The sequence below is a fragment of the Lepisma saccharinum genome, chromosome 23 (assembly GCF_977018435.1).
Source record: "Lepisma saccharinum chromosome 23, izLepSacc3.1, whole genome shotgun sequence".
NCBI lineage: Eukaryota > Metazoa > Arthropoda > Insecta > Zygentoma > Lepismatidae > Lepisma > Lepisma saccharinum.
This window is the reverse complement of record NC_139251.1, coordinates 38148527-38171541: the sequence shown is the minus strand read 5'-3', so window position 1 is coordinate 38171541 and position 23015 is coordinate 38148527. Positions and strand designations below refer to the sequence as shown.

General features: G+C 37.1%; 1 protein-coding gene across 2 annotated transcripts; it reads left to right on the top strand.

The window, feature by feature from the left end:
* The first annotated feature begins 1653 nt into the window (after nucleotides 1-1653).
* On the top strand, nucleotides 1654-22837 carry LOC146005372 (box C/D snoRNA protein 1). Of its 2 annotated transcripts, none has more exons than XM_083144585.1 (7): nucleotides 1654-1762; nucleotides 7297-7478; nucleotides 11279-11373; nucleotides 11745-11923; nucleotides 17603-17764; nucleotides 18619-18743; nucleotides 20979-22835. In XM_083144585.1, the coding sequence occupies exons 2-7, from the start codon at nucleotides 7304-7306 to the stop codon at nucleotides 21248-21250; spliced, it is 1008 nt and encodes a 335-aa protein (XP_083000711.1). In that variant the 5' UTR covers nucleotides 1654-1762; nucleotides 7297-7303; the 3' UTR covers nucleotides 21251-22835. The 2 variants fall into 2 exon arrangements, with proteins under 2 accessions (XP_083000711.1, XP_083000710.1); XM_083144584.1 differs by having other exon boundaries at nucleotides 1678-1724; nucleotides 20979-22837.
* Nucleotides 22838-23015: the final 178 nt, after the last annotated feature.

Genomic DNA, 23015 nt, shown 5'->3' with positions numbered 1-23015 from the left:
GATTTCTCAATTTTCAGTATCTAGAACTATGCTAGAACACTTGTGACATTTTGAGTAGTCTTGCATTAAAGGTGCCTAATGTGTTCGGATGTTTTTCTTGGATATGAGTGATGACGTGAAATTAATGAAGAGACATTCATAGGGTGCGTTCCGAAAGTCTTAACGAAACGAACGCATTCAACGAAAATAACTGAGCTCGTGAATCTGGCGAAAGCACAGGCGCAGCGTATTGTTTAGAGAAAGTTTCCACATGGCGTCCAGCGGAACGAATGTCCTTACGGCAAAAATAAACTCTACTGTGGACACTCTTACCTATTACATTAAATTGCAAGTTTAATTTCATCTTAACCTCAGAAATTATGTCCGAACATGATAATTAGATGAATAATCAGTGCTGTGAAACTAAGAATTTTGCACAGCTCCTGTTTATGTCACTTGCAATTTTCACAATTTAAGTGCTTTATTCTTGTGAATCTGATAAAGAATAAACCATAATAATTCTACGCGACTGTGCTTTTATTTTTATAGTTGTTATTAATAACGGACTCATTTTTTTTACGTGATATCATACTTTTCCTCATGGTTAGTAAATCCGGTTCTCTGTTTTATACATACACATTTATCGAGAACAATAGTTATTACCAAAAAAATATATATTATGTTTCATATCTCGCAATCTCTACCGCTTTCTTATTTGAAGGATTTATAATTTTAAAATTGTTGTAACAAAGGAAAAGAAAGGACAAGAATACGAGGGGGAAATGTCTGCTTAAGACCTATGTTAATACAAAGAAAACATACGTTAATATAAATTAACGGATAGTGCATAGTGTATTATAATAAATATATAATGCGCTTATGCACTTAATACAGTTTTCTTTATAATTTGGAGAGTTTTTCCGAACCGTACTTTTCCCCCGTACAATTACACATACTCGCAGCGCAACAATAAAAAACATAGAGCGTAGTGTAAAAATTAAAATTTTTGTATTATCGACCCACGGCAGCTAGGACGACCTAAGTGACGTCAAATTTAGTGCTCTTTGTGCATAAACGTACTATATTTAGCTCACTTTCGCAACAATTCTGTTACGCTTTAACATATTAATTCTTAGATTCAGGAGTATGTAATTTTCGGGAACTTATGACTTGCTGCATAATCTTCAAGATTTTCTAAACGCATTCTTGTTATCGATTTACACGAGAAATTATTACCTTCGTTGAAAATAACGTTTTAATAGCCATCCTATCGCTCTCCAATATAAAGCTTAGGGCAACCTCAGATGACGAACGAAATTCTTTAGTGACGCAACAGGAAAAGTTTGGCAGTGAACAGCCCCATTCCATACTTATCACAATGTCTGGAAATGTACAACATCTCCCGTTTCAAAAATTTCCTGTCTCATAGTCCCCTCCCGTCCGACTAAAAATTTGGGTCTTTTCGATGGCATGTGGTAACGTAATCGAGAAGTTCAGAGTTCGATACCCGGTGGAGGCATAAGGCATACTACACATTGGTTCTCATCTCACTTTCCAGTCCCAATTATCTATCTATGGACTTCACACTACGATTCAATTCCTTTTCCTAACTTCGGGATCTTTCTGGCCACGGCCTGAAAGTAAAGCACAGATTATATATCTTGCACAGGGAACCTTAACTTACGTAAAACGTTTTGTAAAAATAGTTGAAAAGGTGGTAAATGAAAAATGGCGACAGACGCAAGGTGAGCACACGTGCATCTAATGTTTGAGGAAATGAAAGGTTATTATTATTATTTTTAAATATAGATTCCTCATTGTTATTATGATATTTGAATATACATTTCGTGAGGAATATTTTTATGGTTGAGACATAACATTTGAGTTGTCGTGTTTGTTATGTGTATTGTGTGCAGTTTTCCATGACGTATGAAGGCTTAATTGTGGTGGTGTTAGTTTTATAGTGGTATATGAATATAACGTTCTATTATTTGTTTTTTGGCCTTTTTCTTCCGATAAAAAGAATCATGACTTTGTATGGCAATTGTCATTGTATTGCCTAACATGTCAAATGCACCACGATAGATATTTGATCTGAATTTTTTGAACTATGAAACGTGTTACTGGACCTGACCAGTAAGGGTTCACACTGATCTTGAATTCGCGTAGAAAAGGGAGAGTTACAACATATTATTAGAATATGATAGTGATGAGGGCCAGTAGTTCCATATTTCTATTCCATAATCTGCCGTAAATAGAGTTGAAATGTGCTATGACATTACCCAATTGGGCTCGGGTACCCTTTTCTACACCCTCAATTTTTCGCACATTTCAAATATTCTCGTTACAAAAATTAGTTCTTCATAATAAACGATGTTTCTAAATAGCGCGGAAAGTAATTTTTTAGATCTACGTGCTACGAAACTTACGTTTTTTATGAAATTACAATTCCTTGCGTAACGTCAAAAAGGTTTTTAACAACTTTATGATGGCGAATGATGCATTCATGTCACAGGCGCAAGTCTGAAGATTTCGGATGATCGATTTATGTCATAGGCGCACGTCTGATTTTTTTCTTTTTCATCTTATGATTGACTTGTGCAATAGGAACATTTGCGATTGCGATATGTTCTCTGTGCGATATATTGGTAGATTGGACATTTCAGACATTCGATTTCATTTATGCGACTTCAGAAATTGGAAATAATAATATTTTTTTCGCAACTGCATGCCGTAAAGGGGAGGGTTGTTTTTTCTAAATGACTTGTGGGATGGGATAATTTGCGACTTCTAGTTTTTATGATGGGAAGGGAGTGGAGGTTGGTATTCTGTGGAAAAGGCCAACAAGGACTTTCAACGTAGGTGTTACTTCATTTTTGGACTTACAAATTGAAATTCGACCCACAATTCAATACCTGGCCTTGGTAAAAAGAGGTAAGTTACCTTCTTTGGTTTAATTTTAGCCTTCATTACAGGGAGATGGTCTGCTGCCCCACGAACCATTGGCGCTAGCCCCACGAACCTTTGGCGCTAGGCCCACGAACCATTGGCGCTAGGCCCACGAACCATTGGCGCTAGCCTCACGAACCATTGGCGCTAGCCCCACGAACCATTGGCGCTAGCCCCACGAACCATTGGCGCGTGGATAGGTTAGTTCAGTTAGGTTGAGATCGATAGTTAAAATTTGGTGTCGTGTTAGTATCACGATCTAGAAATTGGAAATAATTGCGAACCATTTCAAACGACAAAATTTCAACTTTAAACGGCTGTACAGTCGTAAATACTTCTTTCCGCGCTCCAATTTTTTTTTATTCACAAATAGGATCAAATAATGTTCATAATGAAAAAAAAAATAATTCATAATTCGAGGGTGTAGAATAGGGTACCCGACCCCCGAATTGTCTGGACATTTATATGAAAACAACAAAATGGGAAAATCGAGATCTGTTTTGACAAAAGGTAACACTTTAGTATACCGGAGACGGATTTCTTCAAATTTACAGGAGAAAGTACTTAATGCAAATCTTTTTCGGTAGTGTTGTTGATGTTCGGGAATGTAGTTTTGATCCATTTTAATGCGAATGCATGTGGTTTTCTACGAAAATCTATTTTCGACGCGCTATTGCTGCTGCCGCCATATGCTTTCTGCACGTCATCGAGAAAAGCCGATGTCCGTATATGCTAAATTGAACAAAAATAGTGCTAATGGAACCTAACTTAACAGGCCTAACCTAACCTAGTAGGCATACCTCGTCCCCGTGATTGTTCGTTGGGCTAAGGTCAATGGTTTTTGGCGCTACCCGTGGATGGTTTGTGGGGCTAACGTCAATGGTTTTTGGGGCTAATGTCAATGGTTTAATAATTACTCTTTGTCAAAAATTTGGGTCGGGTACCCTATTCTACACCCTCGAATTTTGAAATTATTTTTTTTTCATTATGAACATTATTTGATCCTATTTGTGAATATAAAAAAATTGGAGCGCGGAAAGAAGTATTTACGACTGTACAGCCGTTTAAAGTTGAAATTTTGTCGTTTGAAATGGTTCGCAATTATTTCCAATTTCTAGATCGTGATACTAACACTACACCAAATTTTAACTATCGATCTCAACCTAACTGAACTAACCTATCCACGCGCCAATGGTTCGTGGGGCTAGCGCCAATGGTTCGTGGGGCTATCGTCAATGGTTCGTGGGGCTAGCGCCAATGGTTCGTGGGGCTAGCGCCAATGGTTCGTGAGGCTAGCGCCAATGGTTCGTGGGCCTAGCGTCAATGGTTCGTGGGGCTAACGCCAATGGTTCGTGGGCCTAGCGCCAATGGTTCGTGGGGCTAGGTTCCCTGTAAGTCAATTACAATGTCCCGTATGTCTCGTCGAACAAAGTCCTCTATGTCCTTCATCCGTTGAACGTGTGTCAATCTCATATTTAGTCCTTTTGTCTTAATTCAATGTCACACAAATCAATTCCAATGTCTAAAGTGGCACAAAACAATTGCAATGTCTCAAATATCCAATCCGCCAATAAATTACATAAATAATATATTGAAATCGCAAATTATCCCATTGCACAAGTCATTCATAACAAGAAAAAATTGCAAATTATCCCATTGCACAAGTCAAAGATAAGAAGAAAAAGAAAATGTTCAGACGTGCGCCTGTGACATGAATCCAAGATGCGCCATGATCAAATCCCTGCAAAACCGTTCCGACGTTACATAAGGAATCTAAATATTGAAAAACGTAAGTTTCGTAGCACGTAGATCTAAAAAAAATACTTTCCGCGCTATTTAGAAACATCGTTTCTTATGAAGAACTAATTTTCGTAACGAGAATATTTGAAATGTGCGAAAATTCGTGGGTTTAGAAAAGGGTACCCGAGCCAAAAATTCAACTTTTTTTGGTTAAAAAATTTCGTGAAATGTTTTTAATTTTTTTTAAAATTTTCGTTAGAAATTCATTATTTCACCTAAAGAAATGTTCCGCAATGCAGAATAGTATGTTAGCAATGTAAAAAATTTCAAAATAAATCATTGATAGGTGTCTCCAGTATAGTAAAGTAGTACCCAAAAGGTGACAAAATTCTTCAATGCAATTATCCACATAGTAACTTCCCACCAAGTTTTCATTGGAATTCGTTGGAATATACCCGGCACTTAATAATGTCTGTCGACCATGGGTGGCATGGTTGTCACAGCATGCTACGCTGCCAAGGGTCCTGGGTTCGAATCTTGTCATTGTCATGGATGTTCTTTGGGTTCGGGTACCCTATTCTACACCCTCAAATTTTCAATTTGTTTTTCTTTATGAAGATTATGTGATCCTAATTGTGAATAAAAAAATAGGGCATGGAAACAAGTATTTACGACTGTACTGCCGTTTAAAGTTGAGATTTTGTCGTTTGAAATTTTTGAGTCCAAATTTCCCACCAATTCCGATCCCTGCCCCTGAGGTAATTGACTTACCGCCCCTACCGTGGCCCTGCCTCGTCTACGCTCCGGCTACCCTCCTTTATCTATAGAGTCCCTTTTAAAGGCATGTTAGAAATTGGCCGGAGTCATCTGCGACCAACACTAGTTCTCACTGTTTTCCGCATTAACACATGAAGATATGAAAAATGAAGGCTAAAATTAAACCTAAGAAGGCACTGAATTGTGGGTCGAAATTAAATTTGTAAGTCCAAAAATGAAGTAAATCCTACGTTGAAAGTCCTTGTTGTCCTTTTCCACAGAATACCACCCTCCATCATAAAAATAAGAAGTCTCAAATTATCCCATCCCACAAGTCATTTAGAAAAAACAACCCTCCCCTTTACGGCCTGCAGTTGCGAAAAAGAAATAATTAATTCCAATTTCTGAAGCTGCATAAATGAAATCCAATGTCTGAAATGTCCAATCCGGCAGTATATCATGCAAATAACGTATCGCAATCGCAAATGTTTTCATTGCACAAGTCAATCATAAGAAAAAAATCAGACGTGCGCCTGTGACATGAATCCATGTTCTGAAATCTTCAGACTTGCGCCTGTGACATGAATCCATCATCTGCCATCATAGAAGAACCTTTTTGACGTTACGCAGGGAATTTTAATTTTATAAAAAACATAAGATTCGTAGCACGTAGATCTAAAAAATTAACTTCCATGCTATTTGCAAACACTGTTTGTTATGAGGAACTAAATATTTTCACGAAAATATTTGAAATGTGCCTGAAATCGAGGGTGTAGAAGGAATACCAGAGCTGTTCTTTGTAAATGTTTATCATATTCGTCACGATTAGCCAAACGTAGCAGAAAAGTTATGCGAAATAACACAAATCAACAATTTCTTCTATGAGCACCAATACTAACAACTGAATATTGGATAATATTTTCCATGCGCGTGTCCCCTCATCATTTAGATTTGGTTCCCATGATAGTAACTTTAGGGATCCATTGCACCCCCTCAAGAATTACGTTGATATTTTTTAATCTGCAGATTTTGATGTTTTACGCAATATTAACATCATACTTTCAATATTAAGTATTCCAAATGCATTCCTTATTATCCTGTGCAAATCGTAATACAATCTGAACTCAAACCAAATATGATTTTCGTGAGTAATGTCATGTAGACACACTTGTGTTTGTTTTGTCAACATTTTGTGTGTAATTTACATGAAGATTTGGCACACTCAGCAGATGTACTACATAGAACGATTCCATGCTGGTAAAACAGCGACAGCAAAGCCAGGCCGGCTCGGTAGCTCAGTGGTAGAGCAATTGCATATGGTTTGCCAGAGACCTGGTTACTGGCCAAGACTGCAAGTTTCACTGAAAATTCTACGTATTTTGTGTGTAAGTTTAAAAAACTAACTTTGGCAACAAATGTCCATGTTCGATAATAATTCCTATTAGTTATTAATTTATACAATTAGTACAAATGAAGATAGCTGAGACAACCTGGGATTGAAAACCAGGACATCAGTGTCACTAGAAAATCCTCTCAATCTTTTTTTGTGTGCTATATTGATTTACAGATCACCATCCTAACCGCTACAACATGGAAGTAGGCAAGAATAATTCATAACAGAGAAAAATGAATTTTTAATTCCAAAATGTTCGATATCCCCCAATGACGTAGTGGTAATGTTTTCTAATCAGTGGGTCCTAGGATTGATGTCTAGTGGATGCAGTCTTGATCAGTGTATCTAAAGAAATAGTGGGCTTGAAAATAAACAAAGAATTCCAAAATGTTTAAGTTTACTAAATCCCTTATAGTATTTTTTTTAGCTTAAATGTTGTAGAGCACATTCTCTAAAGTGGTTGTGTAATTCTCATGCAGGTTGGGCATGTGTGAAGTGTGCAATGTGCGATCAGCAAAGTATAAGTGTCCAAGGTGTGAATTGAGGACGTGTTCCCTGGTTTGCTGCAAGATCCACAAGAAGGAACTTGTGTGCAATGGTGAGAGAGACAAATTAACGTTCAAGCATATGTCGAAATTCACAAATATGGATCTGCTCAGTGGTAAGTTAGGTGATTTTTACTTATACATTTTATTTTACTACACATATTGTTACAGACAGTTCCGGTTCTTTTATAATGTGAATGTTGACAGTGTATTGTTGTATTAGAAGCAACTGTATATATGTCAACCTCAGAATCAACAACCACAGCTCCTCCACCCACAACCTGGACTTCATTGTTGCCGTCCATACCAACCACCACAATATCCCTTGTAACGACTGCTTCTGGGTAGCGATCATCCATCTCTTACCCCAATCAGCCAATACCTCAGTTTGCAAGAGATGGGCGAGGGCATATACATATCAGCCATGAGTGCAACCACATGGCCTGTCTTGAACAAGGCCATCCACTAACTTCCCCACCCCAACCCATCCTACCAGCCCCACCCAATCTTCACCCTACCCCCACCTCTTCCCACCACTCACAGTTTTCGACGAGCCTGGTGACAAAACAGTGTTGTTGCCTTTTTTCCGTACTTCTACTTCTTTGATCAAGACCTGGCATGTCTCTTAACACATTCGGGTCTGGCCTCATAATACAGCATTTTTACCTCTGGACTGCGGTTTTTGGTTGTTTTTCAAAAAATCATGGAAAAAATATTTTTAATTTGTTTTTATTTACCACACATTTCTTGAATCTACAAAACTTCCTCTTTTCAATGAACAAAAATTTGTTAAATTTTCTTTTCATTTTCAGACATTCAGCAATGTTTTGTGAAAAAAAATGTACAGCATTGTAACAAATGTTAATATAGAGATATTTTAAGTTCCTAATCTGGAAATTTCAATAATTAACTACATAAACTATCAATACATCTTTTGAATCTTGCATAAGAATACTTCTTATGTGCACATAACAAAAAATAATTACAAATTACAGGTAATTGGCTTTTGTATGAAAAAGTGGCTGCAGGACAGGACCAGACGATGTAAAGTCCGCGCGTTTATTATGTCCCCATCGGCAACCCTTTTATAAAACTTAACACTGGCAACAATAGCAAACAATAGCCAAGCCGCTCCCGATAAGCGTGTGCACTCAGACGTTGTTGCCACATTTTCTTTACTTACATTTCTTGTAGTTGCAAGGCGGCTCTCATTATTTTTGCTCCATAACCACGTGCGGGGTTGATTCTTTTTAACTAGTTGTGTTGTGTTATGGTGCTGTTTTGTTGCTTTGTTATAGTGTTGTGCTTTTAGTTTTTTCCTTAGACTTTGCATAATGCAAGTTATCACTCACAGCTGCTAGTGAAAATCCTAAGTATGAAGACAAAACTGCAGAATATTATTTTCTTCATGGAGAGCACAGGTGCCCACCCCCCTCATAGCCAATGGCGCATTCCCCCCAAAATTATGTCATGCGTCCGCCCAGATTATATCATGTGCCCCCCCCCCCAAAAAAAAAAAAAAACCATCACTCGCGCCCTCAAACCATATCGTAATTCCCACAAAGTATTTAATTACGACAGTGTGTCTACCGAAAGTAACTTTTTTTTAGCTTTACAGAACACTTAGTGTTGCCCACGAGACGAGACTTTGGCCTGTCTCGTCTCGTGGAAATGCTGTCTCGTCTCAAAAATATTCGTTTGTCTTATGACACATGGTCAATCTCGTCTCGTCTCGAATTTTTAAAAGCCTGTCCCGTCTCGTCCCGTGGGCAACACTAAGAACACTATACTTGATCTGCCCTTATTCCCTAAACAGGGGTGCCCATCACTCAAGACCACCCCTAAAATCGTTCATAAACCCCCGAAAATAGCTTGGATGAATGTGTAATAGATGATGTCTATTTGAATGAAATACCATGTTACATTGTCCATATTTTTTGATTGTTCGATTTTCGAAAAAATCTTAAAGCTAGCACATTGATTGGTTAAATGTAGTAAATTAAAATATGTAAATATGCATATAAATAGTATTTTTGAGTGGGTTTATAAAACTCAATTTGAGTATTTAACACGTTTAATTCAGAATCCCCCCAGAACACCGGTGTCAATTAAGGCCTAATATGTAAGAGTTGGATATTTCTCCCCCCCCATCTTTCGATAATACCCTTAAACACTTCCTTTTTAATCTTTATCTGTATTTATTTTCTCTTTCCATATTCTTTAATCTTGTTTCTCTTTCTTTTTCTTTTTTCCTTACAATTTCCTTCTGCTTTTCCTCTTTATCTCTTTAATTTGGCAACATCGCTTTCCTACTCCAGTTTGTTGCTTCTACTTCAAAAGAAAACCGCCCGCTTGGGTGTTTCTTTTAACAAAGAGTACCGCTCCCTTTGTTAACCGCTGGGGATATAATGAACGCGCGGACTTTATCAGTTGGTTCTGTGTCATCTGTAAAAATTAAACAAATAAATAAATTTTCATTTGACATACACTATACAAAATAATAAATGGAAAAACTAAATATACATCAGTCAGGGTTGCTACGCGACTGGAAAACAGGGAAAAGTCAGAGAATTTGGTTGGTCAGGGAATTTTGCATATTTTCTGGAATTTACGCGCATTTTGGAGTTGCAGGAGAACCAGTTATGAACAGAGGGGCTTGAATGAACACGCACATGAGACGAAGTACGAACATAGCCCGTAGTTCAATCGGCACAGCGATTGCATACCGCAGGAAGGCCTATGCCCGTCGTTCGTCCACATTGACTTTAAGTGCACTGCGGGCTATGCCCGTTGTGAGACCCCAATGTGTTAACTTCCGGTTCAGTCTTTTCTCCTTCCACTGAAGATAGAAAAGAACAGTGAAAGAATTTGGTATTAAATGTGGGATGAAAGCACCCAGGAGATTAGAGAAATATTTCACCAGTTATAAAAAAGGAAGAGAATGAAGAAGGGAAAAAAAGGGATATATAAGATTAAATGCCAATGCAAAAAAGAATACGTTGGACAAACCTGCAGAAGTATGGGTATACGTTGGAAAGAACACGATAAGGATATCAGGAAAGGGAATCCCAGAACTGGATTATCTGAGCATGTTTTGGAAGAAAAGCATAAAATTGAAGGGCGGGAAGTCCTTAGGGAGGAGGATAAACTATTTAGAAGAAATGTATACGAAGCATCATTTATATGTAGGAATAGAGAAAATAAACTTAATAGAGAAGACGGTAACATTGATGAACTCTGGATAGGAATGCTGAAAAAAAATGTGAAAAGTGGGAATATGAGGAAATCTGGTTCAAGGTTACCCCAGACGTAGAGCACGAGGCTCGAGTCGTACGCGTTTTCACTTTAGATATGATTTAATGCAGAGGGGAAAAAAATGGGGGGAGATCTAACTCGCTTACGACCTTGTCCATTCGTAATGAAGCCATTGACTCAACATGTGAACGGCAGATGGCCGGAGGGATTCTTCTTTTTTAATTGATTTTAATAGTAGGGAAATTTTACATAGTGTTTTTAAAAAAGAACAGGTCAGTTGTGATGGAATCCCAATATTTAACCCTATCCATGTAAACATAATCCTTGCCATCGACGAAGCTTTGTGGACAACCATGAAGCCGATAAACTGACCTGAAGAAGGGGACAGTGGTCCTTGAAACGTTGTCAATTACTCAACATATACTCACTGAACGTAAGTAAAAATAAGTTATATTTTATTTTATTTATAACAATGAATAAATTTCAACCAATACTTCAGTATAGACTGTCTTATTTTAATACATTACCGTGAATAGTGCACATGAAGTGGTTAAGAGATTAAATCAGGACTTTATTTTATAGTAACATAAAATGGTCTGGCTGTTCATTGGAAGGTTGGCATTACCTCGTACAACTGTATACCTTTTTTGTGTTCTTCCAGATTATAGACTGTTAGAGGACATAACCCGTTCAACAGAGTTTTATAACCGGGATCCATCCAAAAATTTCACCCGTATCAGAAAGGAATTGCCTCTGGTAAGTGCCTCCAGTTCAAGTAAGATTTTAGAATAGGGTTGAACAAGTAACTGTGTACCAGTATTGTCCAGTGCAAGTGGTATTTGAAAGTATACATACAAATCTAATCAAGGATACCACCTAATACTTTTCTGCTCAAGGTTGTGTGGTGACACTAAATTTTGGAACTAAATAACAAAATTGTGTGTATTCAGCCTCTTAACTTTTTGCTTGCAATAAGGTAATGAAGTTTTGAATCATTTTATTTCATAGTGTAATATTTGTGGATGATACCATTAGTTCTATCTGGACACACAATGTTTTTACTTTTTGTAGCCACACTGAAATGTGTAATGTTCATGTGTAACAGCTCTTTGTATTCTCCCATGCAGCATTTGTTCAGACTCCGAGCAGCAGCCTCCAGAAGAGGAATTCGTCTGAACTACTTGCCGCAAAACTTCACTCGTCACAAACAGAATACTACATATCTGGACTGGAAAGAGCAGGTCATTCTCTGGCGGATTGAGTGGATATTTCCTCAGGCTGACAACCTGAAAGTTGTTGATGCAAGGTACAGTATTATAGCTGTAAATGCATATCAGCAGTGTAGACACTTTGTAATCAAGGGGCCCTGTAACTGTAGTTCAACACCTTCAGGAGACTGGAGCTTCTCCAACCTGTTCTTGGGACGAGAACTTATCAGATACATTACTTTCAAAATTGCTGCGATACACAAGATACATGCCTTTCAAAATTGCTGCAATATACAAAAAAATGTAGCAAAAGAACAATTACAGCACTCTTAGGGAAGGTGAAATTTTATCTCCCAATAATGAAAGCATAAAGAAAGAAGGAAAATATCAAAATTTCACACAGAAATTCATATTCCTTACTTTCCTCTATGGTCACCTTAGTAGACCAAAGTGAAGAAAAGAATATTGCTACAACCATGCCAGCAGCATTGAAAATAGGTAGATACTTCTTGGTGGAAAATAAATCAAAATATTAGGGGTGGACTGATGTGAAATTTTGGCCAATACCAATAACCGATGCAATATAAAATTCAAATAGTTACTTGACCTCCGTAATAAATGTATTTTATCAGGTGAACCATAATTGATATTACATGTTTATATCCATAACAATTATAACAAAATGTAAAATATTGCACTAAATTGTAAGATATTTATTGATACACTACAGTCCCGTTTAACCAAATCGCTAAAAAAAGCAGTTACTCGTTCACTTTTGTCTTTGTTTTGGTCTAACAGTTAGTTATCAAAGAGTAAGTTCATTGTTACAATGCGTTGGCTGTACTCACCCACTCCCCCTACGCTCAAGAACAAGAAACACTAGCCAGTTGAGATTTGTAATTCAGTTCGGTGCGCTGAACTTTGTTTTAGTCGTATGGCATTTTGTACCAGAGCCTTAATGTTACTGTAATTCATGTTCTTGAGTTAAATGACTACGTATTATTGTAAGCTTTTTGTTTATGCCTACATGCTGAAATACATACTGTAAAAGTAAAAGGTAAAGTGCTCCCCTGTGCTTAGCACCACGCCATGAAGGCGTATAGGGGGTGTGGGGGTAACGCCCCACACTTTCTTGATCCGGTCGTGAGTGGGGGTGATGTGATCAGCATCATGCTCCTGACCGCCTTTACCCCCCAGGGTTTCCCCCAGGTACCCATGTTATTCGACGCTGGGTGGGCATCGGGGCCGCTTCCTACGTTAGGAAAGTTCCCGGATTTGAACCGGCCGGGGATCGAACCCGGGACCTTTAGCATGGTAGTCAGACGTGTTACCGACTGAGCCACTGCGGTATGTGCTGTATAGCAAAATACTGTACGTAATAAAATGTACATACTGTATATCAAAAAATCTTTATTCCGGTTTAACCGAATTTTTATTCAATCGAAGCACCATCGGTCCCATCAAATTTGGTTAAACGGGACTGTGTATATCGAATCTGTAATTTTACTGATAAACCGACAGCTGATACCGATTAATCTGACCCGTCCGTAAAATTATGTAAGAAAAGCAGTGCAGGCATCTTTCTTAATGGAATAGATTTTCGGAAAATCTATTCTGGCATCAGCCCTTCGGATGCTGGATTCACCAAATTACGAAGCACTACAAATGACTTCTCTTTGAGGACATGTGATCCTTTTCCCTCAATTTTGAAAAAAAAAAGTAAAATATGCAGGCAATTAAAAAATTATACTTTGCAGGTAATATTGAAAAATGGAAATCTCCCACTGGATATGTACGAGGGGTGACTGAAAAGTTCTCGGCCTACCCATGATGCATTTATCGTAGCTGAATGTTACTTTAGCTAATCATAATATATGTCTTTGCAAAGCCCCATACCAAATTTCATAGTACTATCTTTTTTTGTTCTAAAGATTTTGATGTTTGAAGTGAAGACGGTGATCATTATATGAAAAATGGATAAAGTGAGCATTCGTGCGGTTATCCAATACCTCCTGAAAAAAGGCATGAGTGGACAGGACATCCACAAGGACATGATGGAAACATTGGGGGAGGATGCCCCATCGTATTCTACTGTGAAAAAGTGGGTGGCGGAATTCAAGGGGGGGGGGGGAGCACCTCTGTCCAAGATGCACCTCGCAGTGGAGGGCCGGCAACGGCCTGTACTGAAGAAAACATCACAGCAATACAGGATATTGTTATGGCAGACCGGCGAGTGACAGAACATTACATCGCAGAGAAAGTGGGGATGTCCCAGGAACGCGGTGGACACATACTAACAGTTGTGCTGGACATGCACAAGGTGTCATATCGATGGGTCCCGAAAATGTTGACTGCTGAGAACAAACGTCAGAGACACCTCTTGTCTGCAGCAAACTTGACCCTCCTTCAGGCTTCCTGAGACATTTCTCCAACGTTTTGTAACCATGGACGAAGCATGGGTCCAACACTTTCAGCCAGAGTCCAAGGTGCAATCAAAACAGTGGAAACACCCCTCCTGCCCCACCCCCAAAAAGTTCAAGTCAGTGAAATCAGCTGGCAAGATGATGGTCTCTGTTTTTTGGGATGCGAGGGGTGTCATCCTAACTGAGTATCTAAAAAAAGGTGAAACGGTGAACGGTGCGTATTATGCTGCTCAACTGAAGCGTTTGAGGGAGGCCATCAAGATGAAACGTCGTGGAATGTTGAAGAAGCGCGTCCTTTTCCACCAAGACAATGCACCCGCGCACACGTCCACTTGGCTCCCTCACACTTTCATCTGTTCCCTAAACTCAAGCAACACCTCGGTGGAATCCATTTTCCATGAGATGATGAATTCATGGCTGCAGTGGAGGACTTTCTTGCAGTGCAGGATGAAACGTTCTACATGGAAGGTATCATGGGCCTGCAGCATCGGTGGCAAAAGTGTGTGGCGCTGAAAGAGGACTATGTTGAAAAATAGCCATGAACGATTGAGCTCCTGGCAACCCTTCATGGGTAGGCCGAGAACTTTTCAGTCACCCCTCGTAATTGTCACACATTTTAAACATTTTTTATTTTATTTTAGTGAACATTGTAAAAGTAAATCATATAAGCCAAAAAAAAACTGTGTTTGAAAAGTAATCTCCATTCACATATAAAGTTTTAAATAATATATTTTTTTAGTTTTTCCTAACCTAAGTTTTAAGGTATTTGTAGATGAGTGCCATTACTTGAATGATCATTAAAATACTTTTTGATGAACAGCTTCGAACAATTGGAAATAAATTGATGTTTTCAAAATGCTTTTGTGAAAAATAGTAACCGTAAATATATGTTTTACCATTACAGTATGTCATACTGTGACGAATTTTGTCCAGGAACATTTACTATTGACAGTTAATCACATTTGTGAAATAAAACAGCATTCATTTTGAGAAAGATAGTATGTAGTAAAGAGGTTTCACGGTTGGTGGCACTAGTTTACAATTGATTGAGTGACTTTCTGGACACCCCTGTAGTAATTTCTGCAAAAATGCAGATAGTAGAGCAAGGTCTTGCAAAGCCTGCATTTTTGCTGAAAAGTCTACATAGATAAGAGTATGTAAATAATAATAGTAGTAGTAATAATAAAAATAACATCATGATACGTGAGCAGGGTTGCTACGCGAGTGGAAAACAGGGAATTTTGCATATTTTCTGGAATTTACGCACATTTTGGAGTTGCAGGAGAACCAGTTACAAAATGAACGAACGGTTCATTTCCACTTCTGAATTCGGTTCTTGCGATTCCAGTTCCCCCAAAAGATTTAGTTCAGAAACTTGTTCCTCTCATCATTATGACTTCTAGTCTGTTACGTACAAAATTATGGTTCCTTTGCATTTCGATTCTATATTTATTCACTCTTGGATCTAGGTTCTTGGATCCGTTCATTTTGCGACTCATTCTTGTGAACCTGTTGAAGACCGGAATTTGGAGAGGCCTGAGATTTTTCCTTAGAGAATAAGCTACTCAAGACGAAACCTACGCACCAGCCATCCTCAGAATTTCTTGCGGAGAAAATGTTGCTTTAGCTTTGTGTGTGGTGATTAAATTTCCTTTCTGCAAGAACACACCCGTTCGGAACCCGTTCTCTTTTATTATACGTGAAGCGGAGCAGGTTGGTGTTCGGACAGTTCATTGGTTTTGGATCTGCAATAACTGTATACTCCTTGAACAAAAGACACTGTAATACTTTCTGCCTTGAAGAGCAGAATTTCACGTAAACTGGCTGTGGTTGACGTCACACTGGAGAGGTGCGGATGCCTAGTAAAAACAAAGGGACTCACTACTTCGTCCCCCGCCGTGAACCCGTTCTGTGAATTTGAGTTCTTTGCGACTTGTTGAGAAGCAACCTGATCAAGTAGTTCATTTGCTCGTTGTCGTAGTTTTTACATTGCAGAGATGTGTTACACCCGAGAAATTAGTGATTTTATGCAGTATCCGTGACATCATTATTCGAATATGCACGTGTTTTGTGCATGTAGAACGAATTTATTTTTTAAAAACTGGTGCAAAATAGAGGAATTAAATGTACGCTGGTCACACATCGTTGCTAGGTTAGGAATGTTGGTTTGCTGCCTATAGTAATTTTACGTGTAGAATGAAATTATGCTGAAAAGTGGCGAAAATGGGCCCAAGTTCCTTTTGTTGTATTACAATTTCATCATACTACAAATGCAACTTTTACATGGTTCGATTTCGATTTAGTATGTCTGTTAACACATACTGCAGAGTTTTAGCGATTACTTAAGATTTTGTCAATATATGCTTTTGTGGTTAGGTTAGGAATGTCAGGTTTGGTTGTCTTAGAATTAAAATAAAGACCCTGAATGCACTCTACTAAGGTTCCAATTTATTTCTACATTCATTCCCACCAGTTTACGATACTTACTGTCGCTTTTCAACCGGAGAATACCTTGTCCGTGGGAAGTGTGTATGATTGCGTAAGGTCATTTTGAAGTTTTCTTTTCAACATAAATAACTTTCTTCGAATCCAAACAGTGCTCATTATTTTAAGGAAGGTTCAAATTTCGTGTCAGCATGGTATGAAAATTAGTCTTTCTGCTAGGAAAATTTGAAAAAATCATAAAACATTCAGAATTGTTACCTTTTAATAGACAGATTTCTAGGTTTTTCGTAAAATAAAATTGGTTCCAGCATTTGGAAAATTCAAATAATGGAGATATTTGATTCCAAAGTATGGGCTGCGTATATATTTTTTTTTAGGTGTATGGTGGGTCACCAGCCCCATTCACGTTCTGCATTTCCGAAATATGTACTATTTTCAATAAATTAAAAAATATAATCATTAAACTTATTGCATATTTTCTGAAGGTACATGACCTAATTTTCTGTTGTTTCTCATTTGTATTGATATAATTGATGTGTTGTATACAGGTTACATTGTACAGCTTTGATATATGCCACATTTTTTATTGATTTTTTTACACCACTTTAATTGTAATGACTTAGTGAAAATGCGGAAGTACAATAGTTTTTATTTTTTCATTGAATAGCATTGTATTAATCACATGGTAAATTTTCAGCTAATAACTGAGTATATTCATATTCATAATAATTAACGTGCCTGCATATTTTATTGAAAAGCGTGAGGTTCAAAAGCAAAAATCGTGACGACAAACATGTCTGGAAAACCTGGAAAAGTCCGGGAATTTCATAATCAAAAAATCGTAGCTACCCTGGTGAGTGTACTTGGCATGAAAATAGAATAAAAACTCCTGATGTTCTTTTATTACAGAGTGCATGAAGATCATCGGCTGTCCTTTGCTCTGAACAAATATCTGGATCCAATTGTTGCTGACCCCAAGTTGAAGGAAAGTTTGATGTACTATCAGGCAGCAGGAGTGAGAGGTGTCAGATTACTGCTAAAGGCAGAAAATGTACCACGATCAAGTTCCAGGTGAGATATTTCTCTCTGTTTTTTGTAGGCCATATATTCAATCCAATGTCTAGAATAATACTATTAAAGTGATCAACATACTCTGTTACCAAAGTTTTGGAAATTAAAGAGATATTGGAGATTGGTTGTTGTACCCCAGTATTAGTATAGGGTGTATTAGGGTGAAGTCCTAGCTTCAATCCCAGGTTGTTCACAATTTTCACAGAAGTTTTCAATAGGAATGAACCAACATGTAATTTTTGCTGATAATAAAGGAGTAATACAATTTGCTGACACTAATGACTGATGATGAAGCATGTTAAGAATGAAAATTCGAAGTGACCTGAATTAGGCTCTAATATATATTTTTTTCCTATTAAGCACTACAGGCTACCACCATGGTCTTCACAATGACCGATCCTTGCAAAATTCTGAAACTTTAGTATCTTGTGTCTCAGTAACTATGAGGTCTATGGAATAAAAAATTTGTATGTGTTCATACCTTGGTAGTATTAACAAATACACAAAGTTTAATTAAAATCTGACTTGATGGACATCGTTCTGAAATTTAGCTGGGTGACTTGATGTGAAATAAATCTTGAACTTTGCTGTTTTCAACTATGTTTACATGTGTACCCATATCCATGTGAAGAAATATGTACAAAAGAGTTTGATACTTGGTGGAGGCACATAGTGGTTCGGATCCCAATTGAAACTGTAGGTCCAGTTCCAATTAGTGCATAAAGTGGACTTTAAAATAATAAAAAACAACTCTTATACAGTGGAGCCCTGATTTTACAAATACTTTAGTTACACATTAATTTTGAACAATTGTGTTGCTAAAAGATAATATTTGTTATATTTTAATCTTACAGGTTCTTTGAATTGGACACCTCTATGTCTGTGAAAGCCAATTTACAAGGCAGGACAATCGTTGAATTTCCTGTGATACATGTGGTTTTGAAGGATCATATCTATTCGTATGACATCATTTCTACAGGTGTGTATAAAATTTTCATATTAAGATAAAGTAAAACTTTCATTCAGAAGCATGTTAGAGCATCATTTCCCAAGTTCTTGTCATAGCACCCGTAATGCACGAATCTCATTGAAAGGTTTCTGTCCAAACCAAGAAATTTGTATTTTCTATCATAATTTGAATGTTTTATTCACTTCCTTAATTAATGTAAAAACATTGAAAGATCTCAAATTGTACACACTATTTTTCCCTTGAGTGCTTGATTTTGCATTTCTGGAATAAAAACAGCTAATTTCAAGAAATTTCAGACACCAATAGCGCAGTATACCCAGAGATTTTTATCATTTTGAAACACAAACATTTTGGAATGTCCTGACAGTTCCGAGATCCAGAAATCTGGGATGATTTTTTTTCTGGTTCCCCCACACATGTAGTGAGCACAATTAGTTTTGGCTCAAGGAAAAGAACTACATAGACATGAATTCGACAAAAGTTGGAATTTCATACATGAAGTTCGGTGTTTTCCCATTGCAAGTTTGGATATTTTCCAATTGATTTCGAAGGTCCACCCAGACTTCATGTATGAAATACTAAAACAACTTTTTGAATTGTTGCAAACTGCATCATCTTAGCTTTTATTGTTTACACGATCTATTTTTTTATTTCAGAAAAAAGACATAATGACCATGCTGTATTATTTGTACAGTATATTTCTGATAACGGTAACTCATATTCTACCAAAAGTGTTCCATGGTGAACCTGAACAGTTCAATCGTTATCTTCATGTATTGGCTGTGCAGCTCGCAATGGATTTTGCTGTACAAAATAAGGAACTCCATATTTAGACCTTTTCCTAAAAGACATAACAAAAATAATTTTTGCACTATTAGACTATGTATAGAAATATTTGATCCATACAATTGTAACGTGCATTGGCCAATTTTGATAGTGTCCTTGCTTGATCTCATCTGTATGATACCAGGTGGTTAGACATAAATTTGCTTACTAGGAGCCCTTTCGAAGTAATGGATTGCAGTGATATGTGGTATAGTTTGCACTGGAGTGTATAGAATCAAATATCATTTCAATGTGACAATAATCATAGAAATATATATGTAAAATCCACTCTGGTAGTTTCAGCCCATAATCATCTATTTCATTTCCATGGATCGCTATGTATTTGTTAGATAGACTAAACTACATTTTAACATGGGGATGATGAGAATGTTCACTTCAGTTTCTATTTCTCTGCAGCTTTCACTTCACGGTTCATATTTGAGGGCCCATTACCACAGACAAATTAAGGTTATATGTGAACTACTGGACTTTGAGCATATACAGAATGCTTTGCCTGTTCGAGTGGAGAAGCTGTCAGTTCCATATACTATCTAATGTCATCTGTGTGAACTATTAGACGCTCAAACAAAACGGACTCGCTGCAGCACTCTAGTCTGCACTGCTCCAGGTTTCAGCACTAAATTTCAACCTGGTGGCGAAAATTTGCACTAATGATTTATTTCAACAGCTTTTGCTTCCCCACAGTCTGCGTAGCCTGTCTACCAAATCTATTCACAATCCATTGCTTTGAAGGGACTAGAGAGAGGTGTGGGTAGGGGGAACTTTAATTCTAACGTAGGAGGAACCTTGATTTTATGTTTTATCACACAGTTTCAGTCTTGGAATAATGTTTTTAAAACTATGTCGCATCTCTAGTTTCTAAATACCATCATTAGGTGCATGCATATTCAATTTTTGATGTAAATATGAAATATGAGGTAACATAATACATAATACAAGGTACATTTTCATTCTTTTAAAGGGTGCAAGATGCATTTTACTGCCATGTTTTGTCACGAAATGATGCAAAATGAACTGCGAAATAAATTCGTTAATCGTGAAATTTAGTGTTCATCAACATGACATTTTTTGAAGAGTGTGAATTATCCTGCGAGTTAAGCAAGTCATGGAGAATTTATTAATTCCGCTGTAAATTTTGAGAAGCATATATGGACTCTTTTACACAGGAATAAAGTTAATACCCTGATAACTAAGTGTGCTGTTAGAAGATAAATTTTTATTTTGTGTAATGAGTGTAGTTTTTATATCAAACTTCGGGTTTTATTCACCATTTTAACACTGAAATGCCACTTTAAATATCTCTCTTAAACCTGAAATGTGCCTAGTTTTTGTACCGATATCCTGATCTTGTATTCACCACAAATATGTGGCCCTAACTATCATTATCCATTTTTTAAGATGGTGATGAGCTTCCTGTGGATCAAGACAGCTGCATGGAAGAGCTAAAGCAGGAACAGATTCCGAGGAAGTCCTTCAGTGTTGACAACCTAGATTGCCAGCCTAACAACTACCTCTTCAATGGTGACTCTTTAAATATGGACAGTGAAGAAGGAAGCAGTGACGATGAACTTAGACAAGTGAAAAGAAAGAAGACGAATACGTGTGAATTAAACATACCAGCTTATGAGACACTAATCAGGCAGGGGAATGTTTGCGATACTGGGACATGAGTTGGAGATTTATCATTGTTTTTTTTTCTGTGCATAACTTGTGTATTATGAAACATGAAATAGACAGTTGTTTGTACGGCATATTTTATTGTTAATAACTTCCAATTTTTTTTAAGTTTCTTTCAGTATTTGTATTCTTTTCTTGCTGATTTTTTATTTCCTTGGCACATGATTCATCGTCTATACTATAATTTTATATTGTATGTATTAATTATACAGATCTCAGAGTAAGTGTACTTACTACTGTAAATATTAATGTACATTCCATTATAACATTTGTTTCTCTATGTGCAATCTAACTTATCATATTTTCATAAGTTTGCATTAGGGCTGAGCCAATACCGATACTTGAAAATTGTAACAATTCATAGTTCAGAATACAGGGTGTTCCATAATTCCCTCTGGGATATTGGAAGTCTGTTGCTCAGAGGCCAACTCACCCACGGGGATGAGAGCATGTCTGTGAAGAGAGTAAATATCCAAGTTTTTAACCCACCTTACAAATGTTTGATATGCCATCCATTGGTGACTCGACAGACATCAACTCTGTAATCTTGCTCGTATGTGGTCCACAGTCTCAGGCGATGGTCGAGGCCTACCTGTTCGTTTTATATCTCTCGAGTCACCCGAGAGAGGACACATCAAACATTCGTAAGGAGGGTTAAGAATTTTGATATTTACTCTCTTTACTGACATGCCCTCATCCCCATGGGCGAGTTGGCCTCTTGAGCAATTAACTTCCAAAATCCCAGAAGGAATTATGAAACACCCTGTGTTTATAAATTATCATATGTAAATCTTACCATAGCAATCTACAAGAGTTTTGCTTTAAAATGTTAATAATTTCACATGAGATATTCATTCACAAAATCCATTTCTTCTCACAATGTTATGAAAAATATGTAATTTGCATAATTTGCTGGACATTCGTGCAGACTACAAAACACTATTGGCTCGCTCCTAGTTTAGATGTGTGTGCCACACACCACCTTCACAGATTACAGAAGTCATAAGTCCCGTGTGCGTCTGTGGTTATTAAAAGATGCAAAAACCTGAGAACTACATAGCAGGTAAATTATACAAATGTTATTGTGCATGTGTATAATATTTTATCTCCATGCTCGTTAACAAGTTAGGAACAGTACAATTTAATGCCTTTGCTCATATGTATAAATTCCATTCATCATTGATCATCTTTCATTCAATCATATTTTGCATTCTAAAATCTTTGTATTTGTTCGAAAGCCTTGTATTTTATAAGTGAAAATGATTACAGATAGAAATAACTAATAAAATCATTTATTTTATATTTTGGCCTAACACTTTATTTGATATATACCATTGCATAGAACAAATGCTATTTTTAATACCTGTTCAACACACGGTGGTTTAGAAGGTGAATCATGTCAAACTCTCAATACATATTGCCTCTTATCTGGTGTAGAAGTGCCATGCATTGCTATATATAGACATGAAACTTTGTCATATTATAGCTGAAAGTTTTCTATCTTGTGGTATTTTATGTCCATTCATCATCATAAAAGTAGCGTAAAATTTTTTACAATATTTCTAATTTTGTTAACATGTAAGTTATAATTATTTTTTTTCTCCTTGAAAAAGAGTAGAAAATGTTGAAAATTTGAGGTGTAAATTCTCAGATATTTGTAAATGTAAATTCGTGACTAGTTGCAATATCACATTTTGTTGAAACAAGCTGGGCCTCATATTTACTTGAAAAGATTGACCTATGTATTGTCAATAATTC